We start from the raw sequence: 26481 nt of genomic DNA, 5'->3' as shown, positions 1-26481 counted from the left end.
CGATGACACGGCTCTCCTCGCCTCTTTCATGGGTCGAGCGTTGGCGGTCGTCTACATGTAACGCGCATTGGACGACCTCAAACGCTGGTACCTTCACTAGAAGATCCGAGTGATTCCAGAAAAAACTCAGGCGATAGATTTGGAGAGACGAAACGTTTCTCCAGACACAAGGGTCACGATCTCAGGCAGGGAGATCGAATGGCAAATGCGGGTCAAATACCTAGGTCTTTGGGTAGATCGCCGACTCACCTGGGCAAATTACATTGACTACACCAAGAGCAAAGTTCAGGATAGCTAAACTCTATCCTCTGGTTAATGAAAATTCAAAGCTTAACCTCAGAAATAAGGTTTTGTTATACAACACGATGTTCAAGCCTGTCATCATGTATGCTTCAGGCGCCTGGAGACAAACCGCTCCGTCAAACCATTTGGGAAAGGTTGCAAAACAAACTTCTCAGGATGCTAGTGAATGCTCCATGGTTCGTGCAGAATGAAGCCATCCGCAGAGATTTGAAGTTATCAATTATACGGCAGTCCATTCAGTCGAGGAATCAGAGAGATTTCGAGTCAGCGGAAACTCAGGATAACCCATTAGTCAGGGAAGCTGTGGATTATACTGTAGATGACCCCACCCGATTCAGAAGGCCCCATTGCTCGGTTGAGTGAAGGCCCTACGACATCTGTTAAAATGAACAGTTTATTCATCAAATACCCCAGTTAGGAAGGGTACACTAGGCTAGAGCGGTATAGAGGTCATTGACCTTTATATCGCCACCAGAAACATCCTCAGTTATGAACCATTCGTCCTCCTGACGAACCTCAGTTGAAAGGGTAAGGGAAAAGTTACCAACTTGATGTGAATGAAGATGACTAGAACATATAGGCGAAAGACTTGGGGAGACATAACGTTTCTCTAGACACAAGGGTTACTATCTTAGGCAGGGAGATCGAATGGCAACCGCGAGTCAAATACCTAGGTCATTTGCTAGATCGTCGGCTCACCTGGGTACATCACATTGAGAACATCAAGAGCAAGGTTCAATGGAGGATAGCCAGACTCTATTCTCTGGTTAACAGTGACTCGAAGGTCAACCATGGAAATAAGGTTTTATTATACAAAACGATTATGCTTCAGGCACTTGGGGAAAAAGTCGCTCCAGCAAAACTTTCCAACCTGGAAAGATTACAGAATGAGATCTAACGGATGCTGGTGAATGCTCCATGGTTCGTGCTCAATGAAGTCATCCGCAGAGATTTGAAGTTGTTGACTTCATAGCAACCCATTCAGTTGAGGAATCAGAGAGTTTTCTAGTCAGCAGAAACCCATGAAAACGTATTAGTCAGGGAAAATTACATTACATATATTACGTTATAGACAACCCCTTCACTCAGTTGAGTGAAGGTCCCACGACGCCAGTAAAAGTGAAGTTTGTTCGTCAAATACTTGAGTCAGGAAAGTCAATGACCTCTATGCCGCTATGGACGGCATAGAGGTCATTGACTATCATGTTATAACCAAACACTTTGAGTATTGAGCCATTCGTTTTCCTGACGAACCTCAGTTGAAAGGGTAATGGAATATTTTCCAACCTGATTGAAATTAAGACGACTATGCTGCATCTGTAGAGCAATTGTCTTTTTCAAGGCAGATACACATTACCGAAAGGTAATATAATGTAATGTAAGGTTATCAAGAACCGGAATTATACAACAGAACCTGTCAGCTCTAGGTCGTCCTTGTTAGGACTATCCAAAGAATTCATCATCGACGGTTTTACACCGCAATGAAGGACCAACTAGCCGGCTACCTGGGAAATATTCGCCCTAACCTAACAAATACATCGGGAGGTACGTCAAAAAAGTCTACTCATAAGGCAGCCTATGCTAGCGCTCTATTGCACCAGTAACTGGGGCTTCAAACGCCCTTGTGCCTCCGGAAGCTGTTCTCATCCTCAGGCTTTGGGAGATAGGTAGGTCGAGTCGCGAGGTAGTGTATCGGCTAGTTAGGAAAGCCTAGGAAAGCTCTGGTCCGGCTTTGTGCCATCGTGGGGGCCAGTTGTACCCTCGCACCTTTTAGCTCGGTTAGAATTCAGGGAATCATATATGAGGATGCAGTGGAATGTGGATCTAAATTTGCTGGGACCTTACCGAGTATTGGAAGGCATCGTAAATCAAAGCCTCTTCGGTGGACTAGCACTAGCACTGGCTCTGGTCTAAGTGCGGCAAGTGGCCCTGGAGTCACTCACGTCCAGCTGGCTACCTCTTTCAACGGATGATTTATCTGCAGTTTATTCAGTGGGATATACCGCTGCGCCACCTGCAGACAAAGTCCGGAAACGACTACATAAACACATTCTTCGGAGTAGGAGTTAGAATAAGGTTTTCACGGTTGGCAATCTGATTATCTGAGGTCCGGGTTGAAACGCGTCTGGTTTTATTAGATTTACGACGTTTCGGCTTCGACTTTGAAGCCGTTTTGAAGAAGGTATGACTACACTGGAATTTCAATCTGCCTACTCTTCAGGTAGTGACACGCTTTGAGGGTTTTGTGACTTGTGACAAGCGTCGACAGTCTCAGTTGGTTTACGTTTGGTCGTAGCTTCTACATTCAAAAAATTATCCGATGCTACACTCTCAATCTCTCCAATTTCTACGCAGCTCTTATAATTATTATAAAATACTTTCAGATTTCCCCCTCAGGAGTTGGCGGACGTTTATTATTCGGCGCTAAACTTCCGGGATGTTCTAGTGGCGACAGGATCATTACAAATAGAGCTGGATTCGAATGCGACGGCTGCCGAAGTCAATCTCGGTTTCGAATATTCCGGAGTTACTTCTTCAGGCCGGAGAATCATGGGGATGACGTTCGAGTCCGTCGCGTTGCAAGTGAGAGTCCATCCGAGTCTGACGTGGGAAGTGCCCGAAACGTGGAGTCTGGAGGAGGCCGCTACTGTACCTGTTGTGTATACGACAGTGAGTTATTATAATTTTCTCAAAATTATTATTCTATATACCGAGGTTCGATGAACTCATCGTTTTCGGCGTGATTTCGTTGTTTTTGGGGTTAGAAATTTGAAATTTAAGTTAATAACTGATTCTGCTTCAACCCAAAATAAAGCCTAGTTAGGGATTTCAAATGAAACCCTCTGCTTTTGTAGACCATTCAGCAGAATATATTTTTTTTTATAACGATATAACACAAGTGACAATTTCTATTCAAAATGACTGTAGAAGTCATATTTTCCAAATTCAATATGGCGGCATTATGACGTCATTCATGTTGTACTCGATGAGAAACAAAATACAAAATTTGCTTGGTTTTGGAGGAAATATTAATAAATAGAATATTTTCATTATCTACGTAGGTACATTTCATTAACTTTTTGATATGTCATTGTCAACTTGTCTTTCTCTAAGATTTAAAAAAATTGTTCCAAACTTTGACATTGAAGTGTATTTCTTTTACTGAAAAAATGTCAATGATACTGAGCGGTTAATTTTTTTCGTGTTGTGTTTTTTATCTCACTCTGTAAGATAAGACAGCTTTGAAAGTTTCACTGGCATATAAGCTCTCAGACAAACTCTAAATTAAAATACAACTAGGAGCTATATTAAATGATGATCGATGACAAGGGCGTCGCCAGCTTATGACTAAGGGGGGCAATGGGGTAATATTATGGAGGATAAATAATATGAACACGTGGTACAGTCGAAAGCATGAAGCGTTACATTTTGGAAGTCTTTGCCTCGATGACGATTGTAATAAGAATGGTTCAATGTATAAAACTTCACAAGCCCTCGACAGTACAATAACTAAATCAAACTTTTAAACATAGTAATAATTATTTATTTTAACAAAAATAATATTTAATTAAAACATAACCTGTAGGGATTTTTTGCAAAACTTTCAACCTCTTTATCATTAAAATTATTTAGGTTTTTATTTATTATAGCTCTGTGTACACTCATCATGGCCAGACCATTAAGGCAATCTTCTGCCATGGTGCTTCTTAGCCATGTATCAGTCTTCCGAGGCTGCTAAATGATTGCTCTACTGTACAGGTCATGCATGGTCAAGCGATCAACATTTTCAATGCTTTTTGCGTTTTGAGAAAGAAGGAATTTGTTTCTTTTAGGACATCAACAACTGTAAGGTTTGTTAGATCAAGCCTATCGTGCCATAATTGCTGTCAAAGTTCGAGTTCATTCTTTATGTTCGGTGAATCATAAAACTGGGCAATAGATTCACAAGTTTGTTTCAGATTTTCAGTCGTCATCTTTTGTATCTGCGCCGGGTGTAACTTCGATAATGCGAATAATGGCGTGTTTTCGTCAGCAAAACGTACTTCAAGGGAGATGATAATTGAATTCAAGTATGGTATTACTAAAGACCTCTTACAGTATTCTGAAGGGTTTTCTGCTGGATGATTGCTTCTATGACGTTGTTTTCCCGTAATACGCGGCATTGATGTAATGTCCTCCTCCAGTCCGATTTTCTCCGCAACAGCAATAGCTTCCTTTATAATTTCGTCTGTCACTTTTTCCGGATTCTCCAGATTAGGTATCAACTTCCTCTTCAAAACTCAAACACCTCAAAAAGTATCTTTGGTGGTTCCCATGGCATTTCTGATTTCAGGAAGTGAATTTAGATCATTGTTCGTAACAATATCTTCTACTTCAGGTATGCCGCATACAAATCATACAAAACTAACGACACACACACACACCATACCTACTTCCTACCTACATATTTTTACACTGTTTGAAGGCAAATCTGATATAGTCGTGATCATAATAGCAGCGTTTTCAAAAACGGATGTCAAAATCTTAATGTTATTCTGAATATTTCATTACTTTATACAATATACATTAAACCTTGTGAATACATTTAATAGACAAGGAAGTCAATTCCTCGTACTTTGGTTGCCTGGCGGCTAGTTACATTTGCAACTGCCCTTGATCGATGACACCGATTTTCAGTAAGTAGGAAGTTATAGTTGATTTTCACTCGTTGTTTCGGTAGCGCTTTGGTTCAATTCGAATTCGTAGATAAAAATCGTTCAACAACATCATAGTAATGAGTTGAGAAGCGGCAAATTTGTATTGAGATATGGAGCTTCAAAAACACATCAAAACGGACAAAACTTTTCTAATAACACATCAACTTGATGAGTTTCAAATAAAGCTGTTTTTGAAACTCTTGGTTCATTATCATTTCAACCACTCTTACTGTTTTCGCAGTGCTTTTATGCGATGTTAATGAGAGGGCAGATGAAAAGAGGAGAATCCATACTGATTCATGCCGGAACAGGAGGAATAGGTTTGGCCGCCATTTCCATAGCTCTCAGCATGGACGCCACAGTGTTCACAACCGTCAGTACCACCGAGAAGAAGGAATTCCTCAAGAAAAAGTTCCCCGGACTCGAGGACAGATATATCGGTGAGATTCATTTACTACCATTTCCATTTTTGTGTTTCTACTACTTCATTTTTACACAAAAAATCCGTTTAAAATATGTTTTTCCGTCAATCAGCTGTCGCACCCATACGAACGACAACTCTCAGAAGTTGAGAAATTTGTGCGAGCTAAGGACTAACGAGGTCTTACCTTTTAACGTGTGAGTGGGAGACTTCGTAAGAAAGTAAGCAATCTAGTTCAAAATGAACTCTTCACGAAGATCTATGCTCCGAAGTTTCTTTCAGATAAAAACTAAAAGAAGGAATACTTCTTTTGAAAACAACTCAATTTTTTGTCTTTTTTTTTTTCGTATGTTTGCCACATTTTTTGTAAAGGCTCTTTTATTAAGCGCTTTCTATTTTTGAATTCAATTAAAACAATGTGTGCGTGAGATAATCAATACCAGATATTCGATTTTGGTAACAGAATCGGTGATAATAGTCTCAACATGAGAGGTTTGTATTCCAAGTTGTTGAAAGTTCGAAGTAGTAGATTTATTGCAGCTGATGGCAAAATAATATCTTTTTGGGGTTGTCAGTTGAAAATCTATGATCAAAAGAATTTTGTATGTGCTTGAAATTGGTCACACGTGAGAATCGTTGTATTTGTGCCACGTGCCAGTATACGAGTGTCTACAGTATGCTGCGTAATGCCTACTGTAAGTAGTCCCACTGTGATTCGAAAGTGCATATAGATTATAACGACAAGTAACCACATTGTCTACTGCAAAATTGCTCATATCTAATCTTTCTAGAGGGAATGACAACATTCAATTTGTCTCTAAATCATTCCGTTGGAAAGATTTTTTTAAATGAAATACTAAAATACGGGGAAGCTTGTGAATTAATAGGAACTTGTGCATTTCCTCTTTCCCTTGCCTTTCAAACACGTCGGTTTTTCATTCCCATTCACAGTGTCTTCTCTTGTGAACGAATCCAAGCGTTGCGACAACTTCAATTGGTTAGTTCTCTGTGGTATCGAGAGAGACAAATCCCAGAAAGGATCAAAGGTTACCGATGAGTGTACACAGTGTGTGCACTTCATAGTGGATTTCAATTGAACAAAAAAATCATCTACAATTAAATTTATGCAACCTCAAATATGCGTGCCAAGACTCTTGTGTTTTTCCGCTGTTGCTCAATTTTCCATTAAGATCGGTTTAGGTTTCTCATTAATCCTGTAAACGTCAGTAGGTAAACAACAAGGTTTCTGCGACACCAGCCAATGAGAGCGTAGTAATTCGTCACATGACCAGTTTGTTCGGTTGGTTTTGCCATCAGTGCGGTTGGGTTGGGTCTAACCGAACCTAACCTAACATAAGCTAACCTAAACCGACCCAACCGCACCGATAGCGTAACCAACCGTACAAATTGGTCATGTGACAAATTGCTACGCTCTCATTGGCTGATGTCACAGAAACCCTGTTGTTTATCTACTAACGTTTTCATGTAAACCTTCTGAAAGATAATGAAGTAACTCCTGGGCGTCTTGATGGCATTACCCATGAATCGAGGAGCAAAACTTTGAATCTGATTTTTTAAGGAGACTTTATTTACTACTTTATCAAATGAACCTTCTGACCAGAATTTCTTGATGACTTCTGCAAACGCTTTGGTTAAAGCACCCTCCATACTAGAAATACTAGTATTGATATCATTCATGAATTCATCCTTTTTGAAATATTGCAATAACCTTCTCGTGTTTGATTTAAATTGGATTACGCTGTTTATGAAACAGAAGTTGCCAATATTTTTCAACCCATTTACTCCAAGGGTCATGACTGAAGAATTTATCACTGGACAATTCGAAATATCTCTGGAAACCATTTCAGAATTTTGCTGAGATAAAAGTAATTTTTCCATTTGCTCTTGTTTCAAATCCATAAAGTGGTCTGCTATTACCTTTCTTTTCGTTATGAAGTTGATTTTCAGGAAACATGTAAATTTCATCGAGTTTTTCAGAACTTGTGAAGCACTGTTTCTCAGAATCAGGAAGAGTACCAAAAAACGAAGCCGCATTTCCTCTTTGGATGGCTATACTCATTTTTGAATGAGAAAAGATGTGAAAAACCTTTCATATGAAAAGTGCATAGTATTGGACCTAGAACGGTTCCTTGAGGTACACCCTCCTCAATTTTTTTATTCTCTAAGTTCATCGACATTTTTACTTTTTGTGTTCGCTTTTCCAGATAGCTCCTGAACAGCTCAAAGCTCTTGCCTGTGATATCCATGTCTTCTAAGGTTATTAGGATATGCAGATGTCCGGTTGTGACGACTCATACACATTTTCTTCTGTTATATCAGAGTATCATAATCAATAGTTGTGTTGGAACTCTAATTTTCAATAAACTCAATATTTCAACTGAAAATTATGATTGATTTAGTTTTGTGTTGAATTTTAGGTAATTCTAGAGATAAGACTTTCCACAACTTGATTCTGAACGAAACAAAAGGAAGAGGCGTTGATTTGGTATTGAACTCTCTGGCCGGCAATCTATTTCAAGCCTCTTTGAAATGCATAGCGAAAAGGGGACGATTCTTAGAGATCGGGAAAATGGACTTCGTCCAGGGCTCTGCCATTGATTCGAGTATGTTCTTGAAGGATTGCAGCTTCCATGGAATCCAGCTGGATGACCACTTTGGTTTGACCGATGAGGTTAATAGAAAGATTTATGAATTGCTCAACGATGGTAAGTAAGAATTCATGTTGTTATTATCAATTGGAAATACAAAAATGTATGTAGAGGCATTTTCTAGTGAACAACATAACATTATTCCCACTAGTGGCGCCCGTATTTGATTTGCAGTGGATCATGCTGAAGTGAAAAGTGCTTGTGAAATTCTGGTGAACTTCTGATTACTTCACAGGCTCCATCCAGTACTATTCTGCCATGTAGGCACTAACTAAACTAAACTGAGTTTATTAGCTGCTCAGACAGCTGTCCTTAAGAGAAATGCTCCAATTCCTGCTCTCTCATGGCGCAGACCATGCAGAGAAGGAGATCCGACTTCCTGACGACTTTACAGGCTTCATCCAGTACCATTCTGTCATGCAGACATTCCAAACTCAAAACTCCACGGCCTCTTTGTTGTAGGGCGAAGTACAACCGTGGAACGGACGATTTGGGATGAAAACTTCTTTGGAGGTGCATCATTTTTCGGGTCTTCACGTCGGGTTGGTGCAGCCCCTCCCGAGTATACTTCACTACTCCAAACGAGTAGAGTAAGATTGGAACGGCAAGCATATTTGTTGCAGCAACTTTGTTTTTCCCCGATAGTTCCGATGACCAGATCTATCGGAGTTTGTGCTGATACTTGCCGCGAAAAGAGTCCTTCACTACTGTTACCTCTTGTGAGTGGCGTTGTTCCACCCCGAGATAAGTCTATCCGGCATCCAAATGGTGTGGGCTGCTTCCATCTACGAGCTGCACATCCTCTCCGTAGTCCCCGCATTGTCCTCTTTTGAGATGGACCATTGCAAATTTGTCTATCCTGAATTTCATACCAAAAGCATGCGTGTACTCTTCCACCACCCTCAAGGACTGATGGAGATCCTATTCTACATAGACATAAAGTTTGAGATCATCCATATACAACGAATGGGTTTCACCACGGAGTTTTCTTTATTACTTCCATTACTATCATTGTCACCTACTGATTTCATGAATGTTCTCTTCAAAAGGTATCAACAACGGAGTAGTGAAGCCACTGCCAACCACCGTTTTCGGTAAAAACGAAGCAGAACAAGCGTTCAGATTCCTATCCACGGGAAAACACAAAGGAAAAGTCCTCATAAAGATCCGAGATGAAGATCCGATATCCCTTTCAATAACGAGAACTATTTCTGCCGAGGCGAAAGTCTACTTTGACCCGTCGAAGTCCTACATCCTGGTGGGAGGCCTCGGAGGTTTCGGACTCGAATTGACCAACTGGATGATCGAAAGAGGAGCAACCAAAATTATTTTGAACTCAAGGAGCAAAACTTTGAACGGTTACCAAGGACTGTGCTTGAAAAAATGGGCGTTATTCAAGAACGTTGTTGTGAAGGTATCGAATGCTGACACCGGCTCTTTAGAAGGGGCTGAAGAATTGGTGACTCAGGCCCAGCAAATGGGACCGGTTGGAGGTGAGTTTGCTCCTGTTCTAATCTTCTTTTTGGTAATTTTTGAAATGATACTGAAATTTTTCTAAATATTGAGAATATAGATCGTTCGAGCGGCAAAAAGAATCTGCCAATCAATTTTATTTAATGAAAGTCGTCAGTCAATCTATACTGGCAAGTCCTAGGAAGCTAAAATTTGGGATATAGCTGCTTCTTAGGTCTTAGATACGTACTAAGAAAGGTTTTTCAAATATTCCAACTGTGGAGAGGCGCGTTTACATATGAAAATTTTCTTTTCATTACTGTTTCTCCGCACCGCTATATTTTTGGAGACTGAAATCTTGTATGTAGGATCGTTTTATGTTGTAGATGTGCAAAAATGATTATTTTCAAATATTCCTACTGGGGCGCCAGGATATAAAAATGCTCGGTAAATAATAGCTCACTTCTCACCCTAGGTATATAATATACTATTTTCTAGTAATTCCCTGAGGTATTGTAAGGTCTGTGGAATTGAGACGCTAGGAAATAAAAAACTAACATTAAAGGAAACCAAAATATCACCTTCTTGCAGAACGATGCTTTTGTATGTTGTATGAACTCCAAGGAGTTTTTTATACTAACACTTGGTTCCGAAAAATGCAAGTCTTTAAATTCGTTAGTGAGATATCCAATAGCTGACGCAATGGGGCGCATTGATTTTCCTGGTCTGTGGATTTTTGAGAGGCTATATAGTTTTGACACCGTTGGGTTGGACACTTGTAAGTTCCGTTTCAGTTGAACGGTAGTATGATGTTGCATTTCTTTAGAACGTATTTTACTTTGGCAATCATCTTTGGTAACAGGTTCCTGGATCCTGGATGACTGCACGTAAACTGTCATAAACTAACATTTTTTGTTTAGGAGTGTTCAACACCGCCTTGGTTCTGAGAGACTCGCTACTAGAAAACCAAACGAAAACCATGTTCGAAGAGGTATTCAAGGGCAAAATCGTATCTGGGCGAAATATGGATGTCGTCACTCGCAATCGGTGCCCAGACCTGGAATATTTCGTGATGTTCTCTTCGATAGCTGGCGGAAGAGGAAACGCTGGACAAACGAACTACGGGATGGCGAACTCGGCGTTGGAGAGGCTGTGCGAGAAGAGGCGGCAGGAAAATCTGCCGGGGTTGGCTATTCAGTGGGGGCCCATTGGAGATGTGGGCTTTCTGGCCGGATACGAAGACAAGGTAACTTTATTTTCATCACAAAATTACGGAAGCGCTACATATTTTTATCATCTATATCTTGGATATTTCGACTTGAAATCGGAATTTCGAGTTTTCGATAGTTTTTTTTTAATTTCTATTAAATTTAATCAATCTATCAACATTATTTTAGAATTACAACAACAACTAAAATCTATAAAAAAAGTTATGCATTCACATATACATATACATATACATACACATATATATACATATAACGGGTGATTTTTTAAGAGTTATAGCATTTGATTTTCAAAACAACACAAAACATTTGGAAAAATTGATGAAATCTTCATAGGGACCGATAGAACAATCAATATAATTTAATATTTATTACATGAAGATGGCCCATGCGCATGGTCCAATTTTGACACACTCTCTCTGATATATCGACCGGTATTTCACGTATAAATGCTTCAATATTGGTTTCCAGAGGGTCAGCCGTTGCTGGTTCATCCCTGTAGAATGAGCCTTTACATGACCCCACAAGAAATAATCCAAAGGCGTTAAATCACACGATCTACGCGGCCAATTGACGGGCCCCAAACGTGAGATAACTGTTCACCGAACGCGGCTCTTAACTGGGACATTATTTCGCGTGCCGTTTGGCATGTGGCATCGTCTTATTGAAACCACATGTCAGGCATGTCCAATCGTTCCATTTTGGGCAACAAAAAGTCGTCAATTATCACACGATAGTACTCGCCATTCACAGTAACGTTTCGGTCATTATTGTCTTTGAAGAAGTACGGCTTGATGATGCCACCGACCCATAATCCACACGAAACAGTGACTTTTTCGGGATGCATCGGTAGGTCTTGCTTGTGGCTGGTCTTCACTCCAGATGAGGCAATTTTCCTTGTTAACGTATCCATTCAACCAGAAATGAGCCTCGTCGCTGAACAAAATTTTTCGATAAAAATGTGGATCTTTCTCCAACTTTGCCAGCGCCCCTTCACCAAATTTTAGACGTTATGGGAGGTCGTGTGGCTTCAATTCCTTCACCAGCTGTATCTTAAAAGGTTTCACACACAAATCCTTTCGCAAAATTTTCCCCGTAGTGGAGTATCAGAGCCCCAATTGCTGCGAACGGCGGCGAATCGATATTTCACGGTCATCACGAATACTGGCGGATACAGCCGCAATATTTTCTTCGGTCCTCACTCTACATATGCGTGTTGGTGGTTTAATGTTCAATAATGTAAACTGGGTTCGAAATTTAGTCACAAGCTTCCGAATAGCTCCCTCAGTAGGCCGACGAAACTGCCCGAGCATGAAGTTTGATAATGAAATTCAATAATTTGCAAGCGTTGTTCATTCGTAAGTCGATTCATGGTTAAATTATAGACCAAACTAAATAAGTTTGACAATGACACAAGACACGATTCACGCGTGATCTGCCAAAAACAGTGTTGCCAAAAAGATACCAGCAAAAAAATCACTCATTATATACACTTATACGTACATACACATATATAAATATATTTTTTATTCAATAGCATGAATAGTCAGCCATACTTATTCTGGTATAACGCTATCCACAAATCATATCAAACAAATTTAGGACATTTAGACTGAGAAATAAGTAAACAAAGAAATGAAATAGGTTTTTCACAAAAATGATATATTTTATTTATCCTAGTTTCTTTCCTGAAGTATAAATTCTTTCAATAATTTTTTTGAATTTCACAATTATTTTCACAGTTTTTTATGTGATCAGGCAATTTATGGAAAGCAGAAAGAGAATCATGATTAAATCGATTTTTGTTTATTATAGAGCTTGCAGCATCAAGATGAAACAGATTATTGCCTTGTATCATGATCATCAATTTCTGACTTTTTTATTAACATGAGGTTAGATTTAATTGGACTAAAGTCAGAATTTCAAAATTTTGAGTTTGAAGTCAAAGTTTTCATTGAAAACTCAAAATTTCGACTTCAAACTTGAAAATTTGAGATCAAATTCGAAATTTCCAGATTAAAGTCGAGATTTTGACTTTAAATAACAATAAAATGGCGGAATTATATTCCAGGTCGTCTTTGATATGCTACCACAACACATAACTTCTTGTTTGAGAGCTCTTGAGAAATTCATGTTGGGAAATTACGTTGTGGGAAGTAGCGTAGTTTTCGCAGACAACACAGTTTCTTCTACTTCAACTGCGGCCAGCCGAACTCCTGTCGAAGCTGCTGCTCATATATTGGGCATAAAAGACTTGAGTGAGTACCTACACTATACCCTGAAAACAACCACTTATCGATTTTGAATCAAATAAGACCATAACTGCAAATCTTATCCGCCATTATGTTTTTCTTTCTTATCAGACAGGCAGTAAACAAATCTAAAGAAATGAGCTTTAAATGTTCAAGCCAGTCTCGGATATACGTACACAGTAGGTCGAACGGACTGACGCCTATCAGAAAACAATCTTCACAGAAAATTTGCTGCATATGCAATTGGCAATACAAAGTGAAAGAGTGGACCTTCAATTTTGGAACGGGCACACTTGCTGTAGACCAGTTTCGGGCTCCTTAGTCACTCGTCAGTGCAAGATAGTGGCCATCATCGACCTAAAGTCAATGATATTCCATAATTTAAAATCGGAATTCCTTCAGAGTATTTCATTCCTCGTCCTAGGTTGAAACGAACAACAAAAATGTTACTCTATCTAGTGGATGAGGTACTAACCAACTGCATATCCGAAATTTGCTCGATTCTTCTGATTAAAAATAAAAAATAGTCTGCCCACTGACATGCATAACTTAAAGATCCCATACAAGATCTCTAAGTAATGCATGTTGGGAAATCCCAACCTTCTCCTCGTTCTTTCCCTTTTCTAAAAACCTCTCCCTTTCTTTTCTCTCATTTCTATTTTTTTTGTCCCAAAATTTTGCAACTTCTTCCCAAGTCGAAAAAGCAGGGGGAAGGCTCCCCCCGCCCCCCACCCATGGCGACGGCTCTGAATTCACGTAATCGCACTCCTCTTCATAATGTTTGGCTCGCTACCGTTGAAATGGCAGCACTAGCGATAACAGCATCACTCGGAGGTATTTTTGTCAAGCGCTGCTGGAATAGCCTAAAAAATTAACCAGGCATTTGGAAGAGATGGTGTCAATGCACTGGTCGACGGTGGTTAGCGGAATTTCGTTCCGGAAATTTTAGCCTCAAAGAGGCTAAATCCTCGTCCTGCCTCCGGAAGAGGCATACTAAGGATGATTCCTGGTGCTTTCTCAACAGAATTTATAGAGCTTTCGTATTCTGCTGTTGTTCAAATAGTTGCAAATCTGCTACTGCTTTTGATGTTGCACTGTTTTGACTAAATCCATGCTACATCAAATTGGGGTGCTATAAGAATCTATTGAAATCATAATTGAAGGCGAAGAAAAAACTATCTGATATTTTAGAAATACAAGGATACTATTTTATAAAAGAATTTCCAATCAATTAATGTTTTTTTGTCTTCAGCTTCGACTGACAAATCATGCACCCTCTCCCAACTGGGGATGGATTCTCTAATGGTGGCCGAAATCAAGCAAACCCTGTATAGAAACTTCCAGCTGGAATTCAGTGTTGAGGAAATCAGACAGCTCACTTTGGAGGCGCTAATATCGCTGGGGGAAAACAAGAACACCGCTCTCCCTAAAAAAGTGGAACAGGAAACTCCTAAAGCTCAATCGATTATCCTAACAGAGGAAGCTGTGGTGACCTTGAACGAACCTCCGAACTGCGACAGGATCGTCTTTTTCGTCCACCCAGTGGAAGGGCGAGTGGACGCGATGAGGACCTTGGCCAAATGGACGAAAGCGACTGTGTATGGTTTTCAGTGTACGAGGAAAAGCGATTACGACACCATACCCGATTTAGCACGTCACTTCATCGGAGTCTTGAAGGAAAAACAGTCGAAAGGTCCGTACAGTATCTGCGGGTATTCCTACGGGGTTATTTTGGCGATGGAAATAGCTTTGCAGCTGGAAGAACAAGGGGAAGAAGTGAATTTGGTATTCATAGATGGATCGGTCGAATTCGCCAAAAATGTTTCGAGGATGATAGTGGAATCGAAGATAGATTCTCTGAAGGAGGTTTGCGAAACATTCGTCGGTATCCATCGGGACGAAGTGAGTATTTGTTAATCATTTGTTCTTGCGAGCCCAGAATCGTCACGTTGATTCATCAATAAGTTCTAATATAACACAAAAACTTAGTTAATAGGCTTTCCCAGGTATTCATTCTTTTCTTTTTTGGTATTTAGATATTTCGGCTCGGCCGAACTCTAAAAACCTGATTCGGTCCCCAGAGGGGCAGGCACGAAGTATATGCTCTGTTAATGACATAGTCGGATAGTCAAGTTGCAAGATTCCCAACTTGATACCCGCGGCAACAGTCCCATATGAGAGTTTTACACGTCAATCACACATGACGATGCAGGGCTTTTTCGCCTCTGGTTTTGGTGGATCATCACTTGAGCGCAAACGTTTGCTAACCTGCTCATGAGGAGTTTGTTCCTTCACCTGGGACAGATTCTGTTACGCCGCTCAAGAATTCGGTGCAAGGCGGTTTCATAAGGAACCCCGCTCTCGAGGAGGCGACTCAGTCGTTTTCAGGCTGCACCACCAAACCTTTTTTTTGGTTCAGTTATTGGATCAGGAGTTGGAGAGTTGAGAAGCTCTCGCTCCTGATCTGAATGTACAGGGAGGTCAGTTGGAGTTGTGAACTCGACATCCATCTCCTCTGTAGACTCAGCGTCAGAAAAAATTTTTAAGTTTACTCTGTCCATAAAAGTCCCACGAGTAGCTAGGGAAAGAAGGTCAATCACGACAAAGCTCCGCATTACCGTGACAAGGCGGTGCTACGACGAGAGGGCGCCTGGTATCTCGAAGGTTCCGTAGAGACAACTGATAAGCTCATTCCCGTATCCAGCGGGGCTACGTGGAAGCACGCATCCGATGGCCAGTTTGGTCATGAGATGTATGAGAGAGAAGGTGATGACGTCATTGTGGAGTAGGGAAAAAATCAAAGATGGTGATGTACCAAAAGGGAACTAAACCGTATTTTCGTTAATAATAATCGGATCTTTACGTACATAACGTCAAATGGAAGAAAAAGGAATGCAGAATTCATCGACAAAGAAAAACAAAGATGGCGCAACATGACGATCTGTCTATTATTAACGAAGGTGCGGCTCAATGCCGCATGTTGCGCCATTACATGTTGCGCCACCTTCGTTTTTCTTTGTTGATGAATTCTGCATTCCTTTCCCTTCTATTTGACGTGCTGTACGAACGAAGTTTAGTGCCCTCTTGGTATATCACTACCTTTGATTTTTTTCTCTACTCCACACTGACGTCATCACCTTCTCTCTCATACACACATATATATCGCACCGTCTCACTCTGACACACGTCTGACATACACCGTCTCACTCTGAGTTGGGTGTTTAACAAGGTTCCGATCGGAGGTCCGAAAATGACCAGAATCAAACTCCATAAGAAAAAGCATGGGATTTTGTCCCAGAACCCTTGCAGTATAATTACTTACGACGAATCTTTCAAATGGAAGATGTTGCACAGGTGCCTGGTGATTTTACTTTAGCTTTCTGCGCGGCATTTGCTAGGTTGGTTGTTTTTCCGTCGGGTGTCTGCCACACGTACCTACAAAATCGTTGGTGAGGTGTTTCCACCTGTACTTGAGCATATCATATGCACCTCTTCAGAATATATTCATCATTCTGACTCCCACTTCGAAGTATTTGTTTGTGGAGTTGCTTCCGGACTTTCTCAGCAGGTGGCGCAGCGGTATGTCCTAATGAATAACTGAATCAACTGCAAGTAGAACTTATGACCAGTTGGGAGTTGATTTTGATTGTTCGGGATATTCAGACGGTAATCTTGTGAGCTGAGGATTCACCGAGGTCTTATACTTTAACGTGCAATTCCTTGCGCGAGTTACAGAATGCGCAATGAAAATCGATCAAATCACCATTTCATATGGTGATATTGAATGAATAGAACCAGCCGGCTACCTTTTCATCTGTTTTATTTGTGGATATTGATTTATTTCAGTTCGCAAACATCGTAGCAGGTACTTGGGAAGAAGCTCTACGAGATATAAGCACCGTGGTGGCTACCAAACTGGGTATGGACTGGGATCTGATCAACTGCTCTATCGTTCAGTATTACAACAGAGGCCGAGCCGCCTTTTTCTATGAACCTAAAGGGAAACTTCGAGGAAGGGTAACATTGGTCAGGACGCTTTGCGACAATCCATATACGTCGGCTAATGATTATGGATTGCAAGAGGTAAGTGTTGTGGTTTATTCCTTTGAATTTATTTGAGTTTTGTATTGTCTTCATCATCAAAAAAATAATTGAATGTTTACAAACTGGAAATTCAACAGAAAGAATGATATCTATATTGAACATGAAAACAGATCGAATAATCAACATGAGCAAACAGACAAAAGTGAAATTATCCAGACTGCCACTAGTTTCAGCAGGAGATTTCAGTGTTAATTTCGCGTCCGAAGGTGGACAACTTCTGGTGAACTTTCTAAAAGATAAATCAGAATTGCAAATGAATAATAACCGAAAATGAGCCTCCTACAAGACATGGATCAACAATCGATGCAGTTTTCTCTAGATATCTTTCTAATTTTCATTCGAAAACATATATCTCATTTCTCATACCATATGCCTATTGTCACGGTCTCACAATCAACCACAGCAGTTACTGATGTATCCGATGATTAAAATAATATGTTTTTTACCACTTTTTAACTAACGTTACTGCTACATCCATCAATTTATTCAAAACATTTATTCAAAAAATGTTAATTTATCAATAAAAACATATAATAAATTTAAATATTTGTAGATAATCAATATATGTATGTACTTGTGAATATTATACATATATAAACATTCTGATTTAAATTTAAGAGTCACCGGACAGCTGTTTCGGCCTGTTGGGCTTCGTCAGTACCGGGCAGGCGGTCCTCGATTGAAGACAAAATATGAATAACCAAAAGAAGTACCTACTTGATAAACATAACTGCGTGAAAGCAAGCGAGATATAAGTGGAACCACCTCTTGGTGGGAGACCCAAGTTAGCTTGCCAAGTTTTTATGTCAACGTTGGTGGTTTGACCAATCAACCGACAACTGCTACCGCAGTTGACAGCTGTTTCAGCCTATTGGGCTTCGTCAGTACCGGGCAGGCGGTCCTCGATTGAAGACAAAATCTGAATAACCAAAAGAAGTACCTACTTGATAAATATAACTGCGTGAAAGCAAGCGAGATATAAGTGGAACCACCTATTGGTGTAAGACCCAAGTTAGCTTGCCAAGTTTTTATGTCAACGTTGGTGGCTTGACCAATCAACCGACAACTGCTACCGCAGTTGACAGCTGTTTCAGCCTATTTGGCTTCGTCAGTACCGGGCAGGCGGTCCTCGATTGAAGACAAAATCTGAATAACCAAAAGAAGTACCTACTTGATAAACATAACTGCGTGAAAGCAAGCGAGATATAAGTGGAACCACCTATTGGTGTAAGACCCAAGTTAGCTTGCCAAGTTTTTATGTCAACGTTGGTAGTTTGACCAATCAACCGACAACTGCTACCGCAGTTGACAGCTGTTTTAGCCTATTGGGCTTCGTCAGTACCGGGCAGGCGGTCCTCGATTGAAAACAAAATCTGAATAACCAAAAGAAGTACCTACTTGATAAACATAACTGCGTGAAAGCAAGCGAGATATAAGTGGAACCACCTATTGGTGTAAGACCCAAGTTAGCTTGCCAAATTTTTATGTCAACGTTGGTGGTTTCACCAATCAACCGACAACTGCTACCGCAGTTGACAGCTGTTTCAGCCTATTGGGCTTCGTCAGTACCGGGCAGGCGGTCCTCGATTGAAGACAAAATCTGAATAACCAAAAGAAGTACCTACTTGATAAACATAACTGCGTGAAAGCAAGCGAGATATAAGTGGAACCACCTATTGGTGTAAGACCCAAGTTAGCTTGCCAAGTTTTTATGTCAACGTTGGTGGCTTGACCAATCAACCGACAACTGCTACCGCAGTTGACAGCTGTTTCAGCCTATTTGGCTTCGTCAGTACCGGGCAGGCGGTCCTCGATTGAAGACAAAATCTGAATAACCAAAAGAAGTACCTACTTGATAAACATAACTGCGTGAAAGCAAGCGAGATATAAGTGGAACCACCTATTGGTGTAAGACCCAAGTTAGCTTGCCAAGTTTTTATGTCAACGTTGGTAGTTTGACCAATCAACCGACAACTGCTACCGCAGTTGACAGCTGTTTTAGCCTATTGGGCTTCGTCAGTACCGGGCAGGCGGTCCTCGATTGAAAACAAAATCTGAATAACCAAAAGAAGTACCTACTTGATAAACATAACTGCGTGAAAGCAAGCGAGATATAAGTGGAACCACCTATTGGTGTAAGACCCAAGTTAGCTTGCCAAATTTTTATGTCAACGTTGGTGGTTTCACCAATCAACCGACAACTGCTACCGCAGTTGACAGCTGTTTCAGCCTATTGGGCTTCGTCAGTACCGGGCAGGCGGTCCTCGATTGAAGACAAAATCTGAATAACCAAAAGAAGTACCTACTTGATAAACATAACTGCGTGAAAGCAAGCGAGATATAAGTGGAACCACCTATTGGTGTAAGACCCAAGTTAGCTTGCCAAGTTTTTATGTCAACGTTGGTAGTTTGACCAATCAACCGACAACTGCTACCGCAGTTGACAGCTGTTTTAGCCTATTGGGCTTCGTCAGTACCGGGCAGGCGGTCCTCGATTGAAAACAAAATCTGAATAACCAAAAGAAGTACCTACTTGATAAACATAACTGCGTGAAAGCAAGCGAGATATAAGTGGAACCACCTATTGGTGTAAGACCCAAGTTAGCTTGCCAAATTTTTATGTCAACGTTGGTGGTTTCACCAATCAACCGACAACTGCTACCGCAGTTGACAGCTGTTTCAGCCTATTGGGCTTCGTCAGTACCGGGCAGGCGGTCCTCGATTGAAGACAAAATCTGAATAACCAAAAGAAGTACCTACTTGATAAACATAACTGCGTGAAAGCAAGCGAGATATAAGTGGAACCACCTATTGGTGTAAGACCCAAGTTAGCTTGCCAAGTTTTTATGTCAACGTTGGTAGTTTGACCAATCAACCGACAACTGCTACCGCAGTTGACAGCTGTCTTAGCCTATTGGGCTTCGTCAGTACCGGGCAGGCGGTCCTCGATTGAAAACAAAATCTGAATAACCAAAAGAAGTACCTACTTGATAAACATAACTGCGTGAAAGCAAGCGAGATATAAGTGGAACCACCTATTGGTGTAAGACCCAAGTTAGCTTGCCAAATTTTTATGTCAACGTTGGTGGTTTCACCAATCAACCGACAACTGCTACCGCAGTTGACAGCTGTTTCAGCCTATTGGGCTTCGTCAGTACCGGGCAGGCGGTCCTCGATTGAAGACAAAATCTGAATAACCAAAAGAAGTACCTACTTGACAAACATAACTTGAAAGCAAGCGAGATATAAGTGGAACCACCTATTGGTGGGAGACCTAAGTTAGCTTGCCAAGTTTTTATGTCAACGTTGGTGGTTCGACCAATCAACTGACAACTGCATTAGCAGAAAATTGGAAAACTTTCCTGGAATGTCATCTGAGAACGAATCCACATGTTTCTAGAAATGATATAAAATCAAGAAAGGTTAATGCAATCAAGCTGCTGCAAAATAATTTCTTGAAATTCAAAAGAGTATTTTTCTGAGTACTTTTCTGATCATTCCCTCCGGTAGGCAACTGTTTCAGCCTGTTGGGCATCATCAGTAGATGGAGCTGAAGAAGTTACTTCAGTCGTGTGGTCTAAAGCACACTTGCTCTTTTTTTTATAAGTTTCTCATATTTTTATGAGGATTGAGAAGTACAAATCCAAAAAGCTATTCTCCCAAAAACGTCATTGTTATTATTGAACTCGTGTCCCACTACCAGAGGATGATTTGGAAATGTTGACGTGGTCTTCTAATCCAAAAAGCTACTTCCATGCTTTCAGAGTATAAAAGAGTTGAACATTTTTAACAATTGTACCATTTGTATGTTTCAGTTGTGCCAGAAGAAAGTGGATGTGGTGATGGTAAATGGAAACCACTACACAATTGTTCTGGAAGAAAATGCTAAAGCTGTATCAGAAATCATCAACAGAACTTTGATATAAAGGAAGATTTTGGAACGTTTCTCAAAGTTTTTTGAACGCAACAGAAAAAATATTATTATGCCTACTCAGCTGTTGGAGAAAGTTTTTTCGAATTTGGAGATCTTAAAATACTTTAATTTACCTCATTTAATAATATGTTAGATTCCTTTGAGGATTGATTGCTGTTGCCAAGTGAGAAATAAATGAATTTCATGTTCTTAAAATTAATTTCGAATATTTATGGTTGGGAATAAACTGTTATTATTGTTGTTTTGTTTTATTTGATGTTGTTGGTTACATTAGAGATTTGAACCTTCATTACCTCAAAAAAATGACAAATTTGAAACTCCAGATGAAGGATAAAGGATGAAAAATAAAAAGTACTTTGTGAAAAAATACTGTGAACAAATAGAAAATTTTCCCTACAGTGTTTTATTTTATGTTGTTGGTTATATTAGAGGTTTGAACCTTCATTACCTGAAAAAAAATGACAAATTTGAAACTCCAGATGAAGGATAAAGGATGAAAAATAAAAAGTACTTTGTGAAAAAATACTGTGAACAAATAGAAAATTTTCCCTACAGTAGAAGTTTCTGATGATAAATGAAAAAACGTGGATATTGAAGTCAAAAAAGTCTGACGCTGAAGTTCTTACACAATAGTATCGAAAAAATATCTGCTGGAAAACAACTACTTTCCAGTTTGAAACTCGGGGGGAGGGATCTGTTAAAAATTCTTTTGGCAAACGGAAGCGACAAAATCCCAGCAAAAATTAACTACAGTTACAATATCTATTTATGAGTAATGATAACGATATTCAGTAATTGAGTAGGTAAAAATTAATTTCACTTAGTCAAATAACTTCAAAATTGGTTGTAACTTTTATGTTGTTTCAAAAGTTTTAGCCATTTCAATGTCATGTGTTTCTGTAGCTCTGCATCTCAATTAATATTCGTTTTACTGTGCCGCGGAATATAATGGCAGATACAGAATTTTGTACTCCATACATTGCGGTCGAAACAGCCTGAAAAATCAATCAGGCATTTGGCAATGATAGTGTTAATAAATGCACTATTCTACGTTGGTTTGCGAAATTTCCTTCTAGAGATTTCAGTCTCGAAGATGAGCACTGGTCAACAGAAGAGGTCCGATCCGGCTCCACGACAACATACGTCCGCACGTTTCATAAATCACCGTCCGAAAATTTAACGAATTGAGCGTAGGAGTTCTGCCTCATTTATTTTACTTATTCATCAGTTTCTCCTGTCTATTATGGATGCTCTCAAAAACATTACTCCCAAAAATTCACAATTAAATGACTCAAAACACAAAAAAACATTCAGTTATTCCATGAGCTGTTAGCTGCAGCGCCATCATCGGTAGAGAATGTTCACTATGTTTGGAAAGTCAGGAAACTGAATAGTTTCAGACATTCATTGGAAGATGGCACCGTACTGATGTTTACAAAGTATGAACACGAAATTGTAGATAACTTTCAGTACTTTCCGAAAGATAGGACACTGTAATTATTCGAAAAGTAAGAACATAAAGTTTGGGACAGTTTTCGCTATTTCCCGATAGGTGGCACAGAACTAATGTTCAAAAAGTATGAACACAAAACAGTACGTAACTTCTGGTATTCCCAAGAAGATGGCGCTGAGTTGCAAAATTCCAAGTAGAGTATGCAAATTGATTACATTTTGCACCGTTTAAGTGGGTTTATGGCTCTTACCCCAAAACTACAACTGGTTTTATAAACTCTCAACATACTAAAATTGAAAATAGTGAGCTCAAGTCTAGTCATTAATTACTATTTTCGTGCCAATGGATGGATTCTGTTTTCTCAATTACTACACAAACATGAGTTATTGGTGATCATGGTGGTGCGAAAAAACTGCATCGAATGACATTCATATAACATTTTTAATAATACATTTCACAAAACATGTTCATAAACAAATAATGTGTTATACATTTCTTTCAACAAAAAATAATTTCTTTTCATCTACATTTCGAGTCAGCAAATAATTATAAACAAAAATTTCTTCTCAAGTATTAGTCAGTAGGTACATATCATATGAATGAAATATAGTAACAAAGTTTTCAATGAAGACTAATATCAGCAAATCCAATATTTTTAACAAAACATTAATATTTCTTTGTTTACAAAACTCACATTTATTTATGTGTTTGATAAAAGAGGAAAGAAATGCGTTTTTGTTGCATAACGGAAGTGAAAATATGAAAGTGTAGAAAGTGCCTATGAAAATAGTTACGAACAAAACTGAAAAAAAATATAATCTGCTATTTGCAATAAAGCCAGGATCTTGCATATACACAAAAAATATTCAGTCCGATCAAAATAATAAGGAAAACCTATTATTGTATTATTATATTGCTGATATTATCCTGTAGTCATTTGACGTATACAGTAAGTACATTATATATTATATTTTCTACAATCTAAGTACATTTAATTCAATCAAAAAATTTAAAGTTACCCTATTTGACGAACAAGTTACAATTTGTACAGATTTTATTTTACATCGTATACACGGAAGTAGTTGAAGTAATCAAATGAACCATGTTAAAAACAACAAGGAAAGTCTTATTTCATTTCTTGAAAAAGGTTTCGACAAGATATATCCCATACATCTTGAGAAATAATTTCATGAAATCTTTGTTTAAGTTTTAATTCGTGATTTGATTACGGATGTTTGTATGAGATACCCTATATAGCGACAAAACAAAACAACTAAAATTTTCAAGTTTGACATCCTTATTTCACCTAAGTCACTGGGTTCCAAAATAAACACCACCTAAAAAATAGTTAACAACAATAAATGAAAAAACACGCGCACATTTCATAATCCACTTTCAGTTCTACACAAATTCCTTACACTTGGGGCAAAGAATCATTACACATTCGTCATCAATACCTGGCGCGGTGAAACCATATTTTTATATAGCACCCTTTTCTTCTACGAGTGAATAACGGAGACAAAACAATTGAGTTTACGTTTGATCAGGAGAGTTTTCGTTTGGATGGTAGTTTATACTCGTTATATGGATACAAACATGAGTCGAAACCTAAATTCGACAAATGATGCCGTATTATCTTCGTTTAACAGTATAGTATTCATTCTAAATTCATACGATTTCATCAACTATTTGTTGTAACAGCTAAACTCTGGTTTAAAATTGAATATAAATTAAGAAATGGTACATGTATACAAAAAATATTAATTACTCATGGATTCGCTTTTTCAGTACTTTTATATTGAATCATGTACGTTTTATTCGCCATCCAGTACCTTTTTAGAATATGGTAGCGGCAACACTGCTTTGTCGGATGCACGACTTGGTGACGCACGTGTAAAGATCCATTGCCCGCACTGTACCTACATTGAAGGAACGAAAAGTCCACAATTAATATACAGGGGCGTTATTGTGCGTGTCGTAGTTGATCTGCAGATAAGAAGGAATGGCGGCGTTCAACTCCGAGGCTCGTCTCCGAAGAGCGGCTATGCTATGGCCACGCCAGATGTCGTCCTCCTCGCCGCCGGTGGGGGAGGTTCCCGCCGCCACTGGTGGGGTGGCCGAGCTCGAGCACGGGATTTGAGGGGGCGGCGAGCCGCCGTTCCCCACGTTGCCGTTCCCCCCGCCTCCGTTGTTGCAGTAACTCATCATACTATCACCTGGAATGAAGCGCATCGATGAAATACAGGGAGGGTCAATGTTGAGGTTCAGCATTGCAATGCTGTGTTGCGGTCAATAATAGACGGAAGTGAAATGTTGTTTACTGAGGATACACTATAAAACATACTTTTGTCTATTTTCCACGATGGTTTTATATTTGTTGACTAGTTTCATTACACTATTTTGAAAACTAACTAGATTACATTTAAATCTGAGTATTCATACCTACAGTGTCTATACCTATCATAAATAATTTGATACCTACATTGTTTTCTACCTGGGATAACCTCAATTAATAGCAGTATATCGATGAACATATACAAAACCAAAATTTTTTGATGCAATGTAGGTTTTGGGAACTGATTTATAGGTTCAGGAGAGAACTATTGCTTAAATCAAGTTGTTCGTTGATGATAAAAGTCTTCTAAAGTAGTGTCCATTTTTAAAAAAGGTGATGAAAAAGCCATTGATAACTACAGACCAATAAGTATTATTTCAAATACAGTAAAGTAGTTGAAATTATAATTAAAATTAGCTCTATTCCTACTTTGAGAATATTACATTTTTCAGCAACTCACAATAAGTTTTCAGAAAGTCGCGCTCAACAATAGATGCAGTGTTCGACGTCGTGTCTGGCGTGATTGAGGAACTTGAGCGGGGCAATCACACTGCGTTGATGCTTTGTGACCTGTCTTAATAAGAACCTATCTTACTAATCGTCAATGGTACCTTATCAAACTCTCAAACTATTAAGCATGGCGTTCCGCAAGGGTCTGTTTTGGGCCCGCTCTTATTTGTCATTTATGTGAATGACTTGTGCAAACATATGATACCGTTCAAATCGTTTCTCTTTGCGGACGACACCACTTTCATTCTGTCGGATAAAAATAATGATATGTTACAGTCTTATCTCGGCGAGGTATCTAGTAGTGCTAATCAGTGGTTTCTATCTAATAAATAAATTGTCAGAAAACGCAATACATCCAGATTTCTGCCAATAATCAAATTATCTCTAATTGTGAAACTAATAAAGTTAAATTACTGGGCATTACATATGGTCTGCACATATTTCTCAACTGAAGAGAAAACTCTACTATTTGTTCTTCTCCAATTGAAGTATATTCACTAGTGCATATATATTAAAAACCTCATATTTTTCACTGTTTCACTGCCATATTAGTTATGGCAATATTAGTTATTTCAAGTAATGAATCATTTGTCTCGTTAAACCATCGAAGCCTACTGATAAGTCATCTACATATCTAAACCTGAACACAATATGTTTATGGGATAGAAAGTTATTTGAAATGAGATTATTCTCTAAATTATTGAGGAAGATATCCGCTAGTAACGGACTTAGCTGGAATCCTATCGGTATTTATAGGCCTGAGTTTTGTATACAAAATGTATTATTGAATTTGAAATAGTTTTGTTTCAAACACGTATTGTTTAAAGTTAACGTTTAATAAATGTACAAAACTGGGGAAAAGTTGATGAAAATCCATATAATAACGTATTGAAATAACAGTTTGTTGTGCAATTTCCACAGAACAATTAAAACAACAACGACACGAGTTTAAACTGGAAGATGCTGATTTAGTTCAAAAAGATCTCGAAGCTTTTTCCAGGTGGTGTTGAAATAATTTGTTAGAGATAAACATCGATAAGTGTCAAATCATTAGATTTGCTGAAATTGGAAGTCCAATATTCATTGAATATACATTGAATAATATAGTTATTGAAAGAAAAACAT

The 26481-nt window shown here is 39.1% G+C and overlaps 2 protein-coding genes across 3 annotated transcripts in view; one reads left to right on the top strand and one right to left on the bottom strand.

Moving 5' to 3' along the window:
* Positions 1 to 21297, top strand: part of LOC111514623 (fatty acid synthase-like) — a 59240-nt gene extending 37943 nt beyond the window's left edge. Inside the window, exons 14-22 of the mRNA XM_074186007.1 lie at positions 2688 to 2973; positions 5242 to 5440; positions 7860 to 8147; positions 9140 to 9583; positions 10463 to 10788; positions 12840 to 13026; positions 14273 to 14922; positions 16867 to 17103; positions 20940 to 21297. Coding sequence (XP_074042108.1) covers positions 2688 to 2973; positions 5242 to 5440; positions 7860 to 8147; positions 9140 to 9583; positions 10463 to 10788; positions 12840 to 13026; positions 14273 to 14922; positions 16867 to 17103; positions 20940 to 21050 — 2728 coding nt within the window. The 3' untranslated portion in view covers positions 21051 to 21297. The remainder of the gene's footprint in view (positions 1 to 2687; positions 2974 to 5241; positions 5441 to 7859; positions 8148 to 9139; positions 9584 to 10462; positions 10789 to 12839; positions 13027 to 14272; positions 14923 to 16866; positions 17104 to 20939) is intronic.
* A 1636-nt stretch (positions 21298 to 22933) lies between these two features.
* Positions 22934 to 26481, bottom strand: part of otp (orthopedia) — a 73600-nt gene continuing 70052 nt past the window's right edge. For both annotated transcript variants that reach the window (XM_074186018.1, XM_074186019.1), the window contains exon 5: positions 22934 to 24727. In XM_074186018.1, the coding sequence (XP_074042119.1) occupies positions 24459 to 24727 (269 nt within the window). In that variant the 3' untranslated portion in view covers positions 22934 to 24458. The remainder of the gene's footprint in view (positions 24728 to 26481) is intronic.

The sequence above is a fragment of the Leptinotarsa decemlineata genome, unplaced genomic scaffold (genome assembly GCF_025532065.1).
Source record: "Leptinotarsa decemlineata unplaced genomic scaffold, Ldec_3_MD MMD2_tig00078422_RagTag_RagTag, whole genome shotgun sequence".
Taxonomy (NCBI): Eukaryota; Metazoa; Arthropoda; class Insecta; order Coleoptera; family Chrysomelidae; genus Leptinotarsa; species Leptinotarsa decemlineata.
The sequence above is the reverse complement of the archived record's forward strand: the minus strand, read 5'-3'. Positions and strand labels throughout refer to the sequence as shown.